This window comes from Castor canadensis, chromosome 7 (assembly GCF_047511655.1).
Source record: "Castor canadensis chromosome 7, mCasCan1.hap1v2, whole genome shotgun sequence".
Classification (NCBI taxonomy): domain Eukaryota; kingdom Metazoa; phylum Chordata; class Mammalia; order Rodentia; family Castoridae; genus Castor; species Castor canadensis.
Window position 1 is genome coordinate 25,524,835 of NC_133392.1, and position 14,147 is coordinate 25,538,981.

The window sequence follows — 14,147 nt, forward strand, 5'->3', positions numbered from 1 at the left end:
GCCTTGTGAGAAGAAGCTAATGACATCAGTATTGTGACCCTGTGGGGCACTACTGCCTTCCTCTTGTATAGTATACCTGGGCTCAGAGAGGCAAGTTACACGCCCAGAATCCCACAGCCATCCAATGGCAGGCTAGCTTTGGAAATGCCCATTCTTAACCACCAGACTTTACCATATTCCAGAAGTATGCACTTACTAGACTGAATTTATTGGGAGGACAAGGGGACATGTGATGCAGGACTACTTTGATTTTGAGTGATGGAAAAAAAATTCAAGCTGAGTTCTCTATTGACTCACATGGCTAAAAAAGCCCAGGAGTAATGCCTTCATGCATACCTGGATTTGAGGGTCTGCTATCTTCCCTGTTGCATCTTTCTCAAGTAGGCTCCCCTTCCAGTTGGCTAGAGATTACACAGCAGGTGTAATCCTCTTACTCAACAATCCTAGCAACAAGGTTAGTTTAGAGTATTCCACCATTGATCCCAGCAATCCTACACCTGACTCCCATTGGCTCAAAGTAGATCATATATTCATGCAGAAACAGTCAGCTGTGGCTATAGCAGGGAGCAGTTGTGGGGACTAGTCTGATCGCCTGGGGCCTAAGTCCTATGGTTATCCCTGAAGCTGGGGTGTGGGTCTATCCAAGAGGAGAAAGGGGTTGGCTCCTGGGTCAGTGAGGTGCTTACTCCAGCAGAGGAATGTCCTTGCAGACAGAAAAAGATGTCCAGCACAAGTGCAGTCCTTTGGTTCTTCCTCTGAGACTAAACTGGAGCAGGGGAGGTGTTGGCAGTGGGCAGACAGGGGTTGGGTGAGAGAAGAACTGAGACAGTCACTGGCTTTGTGGAGCAGAGGCTGGTGTGAGGGTCCAGGGAAAAGTGGCATGGAGGGAAACAGGTATGACTGGCGGTCTCTCTGTTCCCAGGAAAGCTCCAGCCATGGCCATGGGACTCTTCCGGGTGTGCCTGGTGGTGGTGACAGCCATCATCAACCACCCACTGCTGTTCCCACGGGAGAATGCCACGGTCCCCGAGAACGAGGAGGAAATCATCCGCAAGATGCAGGAGCACCAAGAGAAGCTGCAGCTGGAGCAGCTACGCCTGGAGGAGGAGGTGGCACGGCTGGCAGCCGAGAAGGAGGCCCTTGAGCTGGTGGCAGAGGAGGGCCAGAAGCAGCCCGAGGGCCAGGCAGGCTGGGACCTGTGGAGCACTCTCTGTATGATCCTCTTCCTGATCATTGAGGTATGGCGGCAAGACCACCAGGATGGGACCTTGCCTGAGTGCACGGGCAGCGACGAGGACGAACTGCCAGGGCTGGGGGGTACTCCACTGCAGGGCCTCACCCTGCCCAATAAGGCCACATTGAGCCACTTTTATGAGCGCTGTATCCGGGGTGCCACTGCCGATGCCGCCCGCACCCGGGAGTTTGTGGAAGGCTTTGTGGATGACTTGCTGGAAGCACTGCGGAGCATCTGCAACCCAGACACAGACATGGAGATGGAGGACTTCATCGGTGTGGACAGCATGTATGAGAACTGGCAGGTGGACAGGCCACTGCTGTGTCACTTGTTTGTGCCCTTCACACCCCCAGAGCCCTACCGCTTCTACCCAGAACTCTGGTGTGCCAGCCGTTCTGTGCCCCTAGACCACCAGGGCTATGGCCAGATCAAGGTGGGACTAGCTGACGGAGACCCCCTGGGCTGTATCTGTGGCAAGAGCAAGCTGGGGGAAGACATGCTGTGTCTCCTTCATGGCAAGAACAGCGGGGTGCATCCCAGCAGTGAGATGGAGGACCTGCTGTGTGCCAAAGAGTCCCCATACTTAGATACCACGCGGGTCATGAAGTGGTTCCAGATAGCCCTCACCAGAGCCTGGCATCGTATTGCCCACAAGTATGAGTTTGACCTCGCCTTTGGTCAACTGAACACTCCAGGGTCTCTCAAAATCAAGTTCCGCTCAGGGAAGTTCATACCCTTCAACCTGACTCCCGTGATCCAGTATGACGACTCAGACCTGTACTTTGTCTCTCATCTTCCCAAGGAGCCCTGGGGGGATGAAGGGGGTGGAGCAGGGACCCCAGCCTCCGGCACAGAATGGCTTCTCTCCTTTGCTGTCTATGAACGACACTTCCTCCGGATGACAACAAAGGCACTTCCCGAGGGTGCCTGCCACCTCAGCTGCTTGCAGATCGCGTCCTTCCTGCTCTCCAAGCAGAGCCGCCTTACAGGCCCTAGCGGGCTGAGTCACTACCACCTGAAGACGGCCCTGCTGCACCTCCTGCTGTCACAGCGGGCCACCGACTGGAAAGCTGCACACCTCAACGCACGCCTGCATGAGCTCTTCTGTTTCCTGGAGAAGAGCCTGCTGGAGAAGAAGCTCCATCACTTCTTTGTGGGCAACCGCAAAGTGCCCGAGGCCATGGGACTCCCTGAGGCCGTGCGCAGGGCTGAGCCTCTCAACCTCTTCCGGCCTTTTGTCCTGCAGCGGACTCTCTACCGTACCACTGTGGACTCCTTCTATGAGATGCTCAAGAATGCCCCGGCGCTCATCAGCGAGTATTCCTTACACGTTCCCACCGACCATGCCAGCCTGCCCCCAAAAGCTGTCATTCTGTAGAGCATGTGGGATTTGAGGGCCAGGAGGGAGCACATCCCACATTTACACACCACTGGGGCACTGCGATCCCAGTCTGGAAAGGCGGCAGGCTTGGAGGGGAGCTACGGCTCAGCCTGCCAGGAAACCAGGTCCTACAGAGTGGAGGAAATAGAATTCCAACTGACCACTGGTTTGCTTTCCTGCCATTGGAGCCCATTGGTGAAGTTGTCATTTGGGGACAGATCCTTTATAGCTTACTTTTGGATCACCATGATTGGCAAGACAATGGCAGAACATTCTAGACACTGAGTTGGAGAGATTGAAAACAGGGATTGTAGTGTAATCCTGTTGGCATCCCAGTTGCAGTCTATGCTTCATATCAACAGAAGATCTATGGGAATGCTGCTTGGGACCCAGCACCCCATTCCCAGGAACGGTTGGCCCTAGCCATCTTCAGCCAAAGAACAAGTAGGAATAGGGGTGGAGTCCCACAGTGACTGTCACTTTATAGTATTTGGAGAAAAGACTCAGTAGAGATTCGAAGCCCCAGACATTAGACAGCTAATGTCTCTGTCACACAGAAATGGGTACTTGGTGGTGGAGAGTTTCAAGTTGGCTGAATTTTTGGCCATATTTCTCATTCAGGTACATCTGCATGCCATTTACCATGCCAGGGGTCAGCTCAGCAGCCCCTCACCTCTCTCTGTTCTCTCCACAGCTCGGGCTCTGGTCATCACTGTGGTGGGGGGAGGCAAATGCTAAATGTGAACACTGACCTAGAGAAAAAGAGGCATGGGGTGACTGGGGCAAGGGACAGAGCTTGGGTTCCAGGGTACTGGGGTATGCCTTTCAGTCTGGCCCAGTTCAGAGAAAATTACAGAGCTGCCCTGGCGTGAGGACTGCCATAGCCTGAGTGGTCCCCAGATCCCAGTTCTAGGCAGCAGGCTTGGAAGCAAGAGCTGCTTAGAAACCCAGGTCTGCCCCACCAGCTCATTCCTCCCTCCCAATTCTCCACCTCAAAGGGGCCTGCGCACTGCACTAGCCCAACCTTTCAGCATGGGCCTTGCTGACCAGACCTAAGAGCTGATTGGGGACTTGGGCAATCACCCCTGGGGGCCATGGGCCTTGGACAGGCACCAGAGCTAGAGACTAGAGCTGGGCTCCTGTCCAGGCTAGGTTCAGAGGATCAGGATCCTCTTTTCCACTTGGACTTCATTGGCCCTTTGAGATTTCCTCAGCATTATCTCGGCAACATTTGTCCAGGGCCAAGGGGGAAGCAAGAATGAGGAACACAGCTGCACCAGTGTTCTCCCTCCAGGATTGAAGCTGGTTGTGCCTCCCAGGCAACAAAATCTTGAGTGTGTCCAGGCTCACCATGACCTAAAGAAAGTAGCTCCTTCCCCTAGGCCCAAATATGCTCTCACCTGGCCACAGAAAGCTTGAGATGATGGACTGTTTGCCCACCAGAGTTAATTCATGGTGGGGAGGCTCAGCTGCAATCAGGGTAGCAAGGCTGTACCACTGCACATGCGCAGTCTGCCTCTTCCCCAGCCTCACAGCAGCAACGGTGCCCCCAGGAATGAACTTACTCAACTGTGGCTCTAACAGCATCCCTGAGCCCCACTGGTTCCGTGGATTCTTTTCCAGAATCAGGGCAGATGTTCTTATTTATTGTTGCCTGTGCCTTTCCCCCTCTCTATCCTTATGCAGTTGTGCTTTAAAGAGAGACCAGCAACCAAGAACTAGCTTCCAGAAGCCAAACCAAGCCTGGATCTCCCTCAGTTCCCCTTTGTCTCTGGGAGAAAAGTTCACTGGAAAAATACCTCTGGCTCCTTGTTTATATACAAAACTCGGTGGGGAAACAGTGGCCTGTTATGCACCAAAGCTGCTTCTGAAGCAGAAAGCAGCAGGGCTCTTGGTGTTTTGTGCTGCCTTATTTATATTAAAAGAAGAATTAAATTCTCACAAGGAGTAAAAATGGGACACAGCATTTGTTTTTAACTTCAGGAAATGTGTGAGGCTCCCAGGGCAGAGTTGGGGACAGGGGTGGATTTCCTATTAAACAAGCAGCTTTCATTCTCCTTTTATTCATACACTTTCAGGAAGCTTTTAAAAATAACAAAATGGAATATTTGTGCCTTTGAGGCCAGCTTTTGCCCTGCCTACAGAGTTCCAGAAAGGGCCTTTGAAAGCCAACCATGCAGTGGATTCTAGCACAGAGCTGATAAATGTGCAAAGATGTAGGTGCTGGAAGTAACAAGAAGCTTTTGGTGTTTGAGAGAGTTTTGTAACTGGAGGAGCCCTAGCCCTCTGGAGCACATGGGCCTTTCTGCTAAGGATGCCCCCTTGCTCTCTGAGGACTCTTTCCCTTCCCAAAGATACTGTGCAGAGTATCCCAGGACTGTGTTTGCTATACCTCTTTGGTAAACTGGGTAGGGCCAAGAGATTGGTAAGTTGGGAGAGGGCACTACATCCTCAAAAGCCCCAGCCCCTCTGCATTGATTAGTTTTCCTTAATTATAATGAAATATTCAATGCAGGATATTGAGGAAAAGAAGAGGTGTATTTCATTCACAGTTTGAGAGGGTCCAAATTCAAGATTGGATGGCCCTACTTGTTTGGCCTCTGGTAAGGGCAACAGATGGTGTCACATCATGGTGGCCAAATGTAAGAGCAAGCACTCAGAGCAGAGAGTTAGATGCGGCCAGGCTGAGGCTTATATAACAATCTTTATGAGAACTAACCAGAATCCCATGAGAACTACCTTAATCCCTTTCAAGGCCATAGCTCCTTGGATCTGAAGACCACCCAGTAGGCCCTTCCTCTTAAAGGTTCCAATACTACCATCCTGTGGACCAAGCTTCCAATGGAGGAACATAACATCCAAACCATAGCTCTCTCTCTCTGTGCCATGCTGAAGCACCACTGGTTTGAAAACCCAGAACTAGCTAGCATGTCAGTTCATCATCAAGAGTGTCAGCAAAGTGACCTGGAGAGTTTGCCCAGACCCAACCATGACCCTTCATGGTGCCCAGGATCCATTCTGAAATGACCACGTAAGGCTGTATTATTAAAGTGTTCCTCAGGTGACTGGTAGTATCTTAGTTGAGGAAGTTTTCCCACTTCCTTTCCAAACGAAAAGTCAAACTCAAGTGGGGCTGGGTACTGTGGCTCAAGACACTTATCCTAGCAGCTTGGAAGGCAGAGATCCAGAAGATCGTGGTTTGAGGCCAGCCTGGGCAAAACATTCACAGGGCCTCACCTCAACCAATCGCCAGGCATGGTGGCGCATTGTCCTTCCCAGCTACTTGGGGACACACAAATAGGAAGATCATGGTCCAGGCAAACCAAGGCATAAATTGAGACCCTATCTCAAAAATAACCAACACAAAAAGGGCTGGCAGAGTGCCTGAAGTGGTACAGTGCCTGCCTAGCAAGTGCAGGGTCCTTAGTTCAATCCCCAGTACCAACAAAGAAAATAGAAAGAAAATCCAAATGGGCTGCTTTTCCTACAGGAAGATGAGCTTGGGAGAGACTGAGGAGCCCACTGACGATGGGTTCTCATGGCATCCACTACACCACAGCTTCCCCTGAGCATCCCATGCTCCTGGTGGATGAGGAGACAGCAGATGGAAGCATGATTCCTAGCAGGTGTTAAATCCACAAGCCCCTATCAGGAGCCTTATGTACAGGAGGCCCTGTGGAGGGTAGGAAAGTGAATGGGATGGAGCCTATGCCAATCTCCCAAGTACTCATCTGTGAAAAGTGCCACAGGGCTGGTGGGCTCCAAGGAGACCACTTCTCTAACCACATCACCTGAGACAGCTTTCAGTGAAATCTAGGAATTGAATCCCAGAATATGCATGTTACAAGCTTCCCTGGGTAATTCTAGAAGTCCCGAAACCACTGATACCTGGGGTGACTCGAGACAGCCTCATGGTGTGTGCCAGCCTCCCTTTATACTTATGCTAATGCCCACCAGCCCATGTCAGTCCCAAAGTGGGTGCTGGTACTGTCTTCCCCATTTTCCACATGAAGAAACTGAGGGTTGAGTGACCTGTCTCAGGTCACACAGGTAAGTAGCAGTCAAGATTCCAACCAGGCAGGGCTGGTATGTATGTTGGCAAAGCATGGCAAAGAAGGTTGAAAAGGTGGAGGGGTGGGACCAGGGAAGTGGCTCAAATAGTAGAGTGCCTGCTTAGCAAGTGTGAAGCCCTGAGTTCAAACTCCAGTGCTGCAAAAAAAGAAAATAAGGCATGGAGTGGGCTGAACCATGAAAGCTTTGAATGCTGATCTGAGATGAATTTGGACTTCAAGCAATAGTCTGAACTAGTGGCGATTTTTGAGTGAGACAGTAACTCAGTCTTCCCAGAGCTGTGGAGTCCTTAGTTATGGGATCAGTGCCATGTGAGGTGCTGGAGGGTATGAGGCCGTCCTCCAGAGCAGGGTTGGTGACAACTATGACAGTGGTCAGTGAATGTCCAGTCTTTCCAAGGCTGTGATTCAGGACAGTCTCATGTTCCATCTCGTCTCCACCTCCTAGGATAGAGCTGGAAGGTTGTTTGGGTTGGCCAGATGCAAGTCCCCTTAGAGAGAGCAAGAACCATGGCCAAGAGGAAAAATAAGAGCCTTCAACTGATCTCATCCCCATCTCATTTCACCCCCTCCTCTCTGCTCAGGAGGAACATGGTTTAGACTTAGCTTTTCTCATTACCATGTAAAGATAGCTTATTTTTTTAACTAGTTATGTATATATATATATATATATATATATATATATATAAAGCAACACAGTCATGCTAAAAAAGAAAGCTCAACCACTGACAGAAAAACCAAGTAACATAAAAGCTTCCCACTCCTGAATGAGTTCAATCCCCAGAGTGAACTTAACTAGTATTAACCTTGTATATCCTTCCAGAAGGTTTTTGTGTGTGTGTCACATCTGTGTATACCTCCCTTTTGCTCTTTCTTATGTAAATGATGTCACATCGTCTGACTTTCCCTGAACATCTTTTGAAACACTGGGCTCTACCTTATTCTTTAAAACAGCTGCTCACTATTTCACTGTGTATATGCGTATCCCCTAATTTACCCAACCTCCTCTCCTGAGGTTATCTCTGCTTTTTTTTTTTTTTTTGCTCTTATAGACAACACTGGAATGAACATCTCTGAGCACCAAGCCTATTGTAAAACAATTCTAGTAATCACTATATTTTGTCCTTGGCAACTTTTTGTATGTGGATATACCACTAAGCATCTTCCCATCAAAAGACACTGATGTCAGGGATTTATTCAATCGCCATGATTCAAAGAGTAAGACAAAGGCATTTAACTAAGCACTGAGCAACAAATGTGTTGCACCTGGGTCAGGCACAATGAGGGGAAGAAAAGTATAAGATAAAGGCTCTGTCCCCAAGGAACTGGTCTATTAGGAAGTAGTATAGAATAAGTCAGATCCATGAAGCAAAGAAAGTAACTGAAAGTGAAGTTGTGTGACTGTGAAGCCTGCCTGAGGGGAATGAGAACAGGCAGATCTGCTTTGAGCTTAACAATTTTAGCTCCCTTCTCCCCAAAGGAAACCAAATTCATCTAATTGTTTGTTCTGTCTCCCAAATGCTTATATGTCATTCATCTGAGCCAGGGCTTGTTTAATTCCACCTACAGCATGGGGCCTAGCTTTTTGGCTGAAAATATCATTTGCCATCCCTCTGATGTTCCTCTATAGCCCTACAAAGAAATCAAAATAAAACTCAGCAACAAATTATCTCCCAGCAAGATGAAACCACAAACTTTGGAGGTGTTCAGAGACATTTCTTAGCTCTATGGGGAAAAGGCAGATCAAAAAAGTGCAAAATGAGATTTGCAAGACAGAAGTAGGGATAAGGAGTTGGGAGGCATTTGGCCCCATCTGTTTCTGACCCACAGACCAGTGATATTTTTAGTTTCTCTTAGGGTAACTTTATTTCAAATAGAAATAGAGAGCAAAGACCCACTTCCTCTTTCCTCTAACCATTCACTCTTGGCTATGTTCCCAACTGGCCCAGCTCCCACGATCTCACTGCTTCCCTACTCCTGGGAGTGTACTTAGGACCACAGTTCTGGGACAGTGGTTGGACCCCCAAGGATTGACAATGGCCTTTGAACTCTCCCCAAAGTCATGACTCACTTCCCCAGGGGCCTGGAGACTGCAGGCAGCCCCAAGATCTCCAGCACTGGAGACAATGAGTCAGCCCATGCATAATCCTGCTACCCCCAACCCAGGAATCAGGGCCAAGGCAGCCCACAGCAAACGCACAAAATAGACTCAGGGCCAGCTCTCACAACATCTGATTAAGTACGATTCTTAAGAAACATTCTCTGCCATTGGTTTCCTTGTGGCAGTTTAAGATTTGGCCAGGCAGGAAGCTCTGCAAGCCCCAAGCATCCAGAACAAGACAACAGTCAAGCATCCAGGGTGTTCTGCTGAGAGTTAACGACCCAGAGAGAATCAAGGAAGAGCAGGCCCCTTCCCTACCTCCATGTCCCTTCCCAATATGGAGGCCCACATGTGAGGGCCTGCCGACTAGGTATCAGATATCTCCCAGTGAGGCTCAGGCTCTAGATACTTGTGAGCTCCTTACAGCTGGATTCTTCCTTCCTGGCTACCCCAGTGGTGTTGAGACTGTTCCTCCAGTGCCTGCCATGTGTGAGTCTATCTGCCCGAGGCCCTTACCATGGGACATACAGGGTCTGTCCCCTTCCTTGGGGTCAGACATACACTAGTTGCTCAGGAAATGTTTATGGACCTCACTAGAAGGATCAGGGCACTGCCTCCAATTCGAGAGAATAGTGAGGGGGTCTCTTGCTTCCCGCTTCTGACCGCTCTGTCCTCTTAGACCCTCTGAAGGAAGCCAGAGGACAGCCAGAGCCTACACCAGCAGTTGCCATAGACACAACAGAGCCAAAGCTGGGTACCTCTGCTGCTCCAGAGACACAGTCTTCTCTTCAGACGGTAAATGGGAAAATCACCAAGACAGCTGCCTCATCATGCACTCCTTGGACTGTCCCAGGTACAGCCATCCATCTGTCCATCCACCCATTCCATGGTGTATTCCTGCATTTGCTCATTTGCCAAACACATCAATGTTTCAAAACCAAGTCAAGAGGACATGATTCGTGTCTCGAATGCTTCCAGTCCTGGAGGAAGCAGAAGAGAAAGATCAGGAGGGCAGAGGGGAAGCAGTGCTGGCCACTGGGAGGCAGAGGATCACAGGTTCAAGGGAGTCAGCACAAACCTCAGCTCTGCGCATTACCGTCTATGTGACATCTTGGCAAGTTACACCACCATGAAGCTTCAGTTCATCCTTGAAACGAGAATAATTAGTCCTTACCTTGCAAGGTTGCTGAGTATAAGTAGTGTAGGAGAGGTCCCTCAAATACAGTAAGTGCTCAGTAAACAGGTTTATTATTGTTCCCCACTCTACAACCTGAAGCCAGGTTTTAGATTCCACAGAACCTCCTCAGACAAGTCCTAGTGGCCCCTTCTCCTGGCTTCCAGGGTAAGAGGCTTAGCTGCCACTGCACCAAAGACATCACTGGGTCCCCTGTTCTTCAGCTCCCTGCTGCCTTCAGGCCATCTGGGACCGAATCTCAGCTGAAGCTCCAAAGAAGGCCTTTCTGTTTATCAAATGAATGCCCCGTGGCCATTTATTTTAGAATGACATTTTAAAATGCCTCCTGTCCTTACTGTTTACCTCAATGTTCATCCTGCTACCTCCCTCTTATGGCAGAAATGCACAGAAACACACACACACAGGAGAGAGAGAGAGAAATTTCCTTGCCCTGAGCATAACTGTCACTCCCCACTCATGTCCTGTGAGGCTAGGAGGGAGCTGCCCCTGTCATGGTTCCCTCAGGAGCATCACAGTCCCTGAGTTGGCCTCTGCCCTCTGCTGCTTTATCCTTCTGGGCTCCAGGACCAGTCTGGAAGTAGCGCTTTCCTGCTTCCTTCTGTGTTAGGGAGTTGACTCTTGGCTCCCTGCCAAGGGCCAAGTGAGCTGAGGACCCTTGTCCAAGGGAATTTGTGGTCATGGTGGGAGTAACAGCAGAGTATCCCACGGTTCTTGTCCACAGAACACATGTGTAAACATGCTGTCCATGAGCAGTGTGGTCCTAGGGCCCTTTTGGAGTGCATTCAGCTCCAAGCCTCCTGGTAACCTGTGCATTTCAGATCATTCACATTTTAATCCTCAGAAGGGGATGAGCTGCTGTTCCAAAAGGTGGCAAGGATTCTCCTAGGACCATCTGACACTTCCTTATAAAATCCAGCTTTAGCAAAGAGCCTCCCACTCTCAAAATCTGTGACCATCCTCCATATCTGTTCTGGCTCCTCATCTTCACCATCACCCAAGCGATGCCTAATCACCTGGTCTATCTTCAGCATGAATCCTCTAGGTCAGTTCAGCTCTGAGTAGTTTTTCATCCACTGACCCCACCCCCTGCTCTCCCACTTATCTAGAAATTCCTCTTGCCCATGCTATATTTTGCCACTGCTAAATCTCATTGCAGTGGCCCCTATATCTATGGTGATGGATCTGAATAAAGTCTTCCTTACTGTGCTTTGACAAGTACCATTGATTTATTTTTATTTAACACAGAGTAGAAGAGTAAAATTCTCATAAGTGCTTTATAATGTGGGAGATGATATTTTACCAAAAACAAAATTTCAGAATTTCAATATTAAACTAGGCTTGGGGTGAGAAAGGAGCATTCCAAGGGTTCAGACATCATTGAGATTTTTAATCTACATATCTGAAACAATCAGAAAACAGCTCCAAACCGTGAATGAAGCTGTGCTATTGAGGTCATTTAGTTCTCAAAATGATGGGAGAATGAGCAGAGTTCAGGTCTGATTAGGAGAAGCCTTGTCATCATAATAGGTTGCCTGCTACTTACTGAGCATGCGCCCAGCTGATACTAAAGCCTGCAGGATGGTCCCATCATTGTTCTTCAAGAACCCTACGGAATAGGTACTCAGCATTTCCATTTTATGGATAAGAAACTGAGGCTCAGAGGTAAAACAACTTGCCAAGGAACTCAGTGAAGGAAGAGCCAGGATTTAAATCCTGTGTATCTGATCACTCAGCCTTCCTCTTCACTGCTTTGTTACTTCACTTCTCTTTCCATGAAGAGTTTTGTTTTGGGGGTTTTTTTGTTTGTTTTGCTTGGTTTGGTTTTGGTGGGGCTGGGATTTGATCTGCAAGTAGAAAAGCTAGTTGTCAAACAGGAGGCTGCCCTGAGGGAGAGGAGCAGGAATTGGAAACAGCACTTGCAAAGGTGTAAGAGTTCCAACAAGCTAGATGTGAGCAAGATGTTGAGGAAACCAATGTTTCCTCAGGAAAATGAGCAGTCGGTGGGTCTCTAGGTAGGCATAGCATTCCCTGTGCGTAGGAAGGATAAGAGGCTAGACAGTGAGAAGCCCCTTGGGCTGGATAGCTGCGTATTTGTGAAGACTCCAAATAACAAACCAAACCAGGCTGACAAAAGCTATCCCCCTCCATCTAAAAACCCAATAACCTTGACAAAGGACAAGTGGATGGGGTGGGGGTGGGACCTGAATGTGAGAAATTCAAGGAAAAACCATTGCCACTCCAACAGCAAAGCTCTGAGGAAAAAATGTGAGATCCTCACAAAGGAAAGAGTATGCAGGACTGAGGAAATGCTCCAGTTTATGCCTTATCATTTAGATTAAATCCCCTCTCACATGGGCACTTCCATCGGCTGAAAACAGAGAATTTGAAAGCTACAAGGAATTTCAAGTAACATTCAGTGATCATCCCTGCCACCACCAGTCCCAGCCACACAGACCCTTCCATGCTCCAGTCCTGGTAAGATGTAACTGTATTCAATCCAGATGGCTCAGAACCTCCAAGGAAGGGAACACTGCACATCCTCCTCTAATCCATTCTTACATTAAGATCGTCTGTACATGAGAGCTTTAAAATGCTGTGGTTTCAACCTACTCCTCTTTTTCCAGTCTGCAGGAGCTCTCACACCTTTAATCCTGAGGTTCAAAATGTTTTTTACACAATGTACATCCATTGTTAAACATAGTTATCTCTCGGATATTAGATTGTAGACTTCCTGTTTTTCACATTTTTATATTTTTAGCCAACTATGTTATTATCTGTACTCCCAGCTCTCAATAAGAACTCTACATGGAGCATTATTTAGTTGTCTTTCCCTTTTTCTGCAGGTTGAATACTCCTAGTTTCAACCGAGGTTGACGATGACTCAGTTTCCTCTGTAGGTCAGGTGGGTGACATCAAGAAATGAGCTGGAGGAAGTTCAGAGCAGTGCAGGTGATCAGGACCCTGGCAATCTGCAGAGGACACACCTGCTCAGAAGGCACTCAAACCCTGCCATCTTTCCTCACGAGCACTTTTCTCCATCCTTTATTTCCTGGTTCTTCAGCTTTCTAAAGTACTATGTGGGCTCCTAAAAGAAAACACCTTCATTTCATGACTTGAAGACACGCCTACTCCTGGAGCATCAACAGAAATGTGGGTCCCATGATGAAGATGAGTTAGAAGGCAGGGTTTATACTTGCAAAGGCTCATCAGTCCCCTAAGTTCCAGGAGAGTGCATAAGGGATGACTCCCCTCTTCCCAGGCACAGATCCCAGGGAAACAGTCATTCACATACTTCACTCTGCATTAGCTTGGGTGCCATGGCAACAAGGTGCCACATCCAGAGCAGATGGTACTGTAGACTGTCTGTCACATGGCACCTCTTCTGACAGGCCAGGCCACTTCACCATGCAGGCTTGCCTCTCTGTCCAGCTGGCATAGAGTAGCACCTGGTAACTATTGCTGCCCTGAGCCAGCAGATGGCAGGGTGGGCTGAGATGTAGGGGAAAAAGGCTGTTTTGAGCTGAGTTCAAGATGGGGAAGCCTACAGATCTTTAGGGTACACAGACAAGTCAACACAGCATCCAAACTCCCAGCAAGGGTATGAGGCTGGGAAAAGAGTCAGTTGAGCAAGGCCAAAATAATCATAGGCTGGCCCTGAGAGACTGAGATAAGACAGCATTGCACAGTCTCGGTCCCCATCTGTAACATGGGCAATGGCTGCTCCCAGCCAAAGGCACCTTCCTGCACACTGACCTTCTTCAGCTCTTCATTGTTTTGTAGTCTTGGGTTTTATAGCACTGCCTGGTGGAGATGCCACTTGGGAGCCAAGCCTCGCATTCTCACTGTACGATAAGCACAAAAGCACCAAGTCTAATACCTGGACCAAGAGGTTGCAGAGATAAGCGGCTCAACTTTACCCCCACATGGCCCTGGGCTTGGTACCCAGCATGCAACCAGAGGCATATGTTGGGACAAATTGAAAGTGTGTGACGCAAATCCAGCAGTGACCTCTGACTGTAACTGGGTTGGGTTGTGTGTGTGTTTAAGGCAGGATGCTGGCTATAGAACATTTTGTGAGATATCCTGAGCCCTGACAGTACCAGAGAAATTCTGACGTACTTAGTCCAGGGTGATAAATGAGTGTTTCACTTCCTGCTTTGGAATTC

The 14,147-nt window shown here is 48.7% G+C and overlaps 1 protein-coding gene across 7 annotated transcripts in view; it reads left to right on the plus strand.

Moving 5' to 3' along the window:
• The window catches only part of Itprip (inositol 1,4,5-trisphosphate receptor interacting protein), a 28,926-nt gene extending 17,730 nt beyond the window's left edge, over positions 1-11,196 (plus strand). For 6 of the 7 annotated variants that reach the window (XM_020180821.2, XM_020180822.2, XM_020180824.2 and 3 more), the window contains one exon: positions 923-11,196. In XM_020180821.2, the coding sequence (XP_020036410.1) occupies positions 936-2,612 (1,677 nt within the window). In that variant the 5' untranslated portion in view covers positions 923-935 and the 3' untranslated portion in view covers positions 2,613-11,196. The remainder of the gene's footprint in view (positions 1-922) is intronic. The other variant, XR_012449632.1, reaches the window with a different exon arrangement.
• Positions 11,197-14,147: the final 2,951 nt, after the last annotated feature.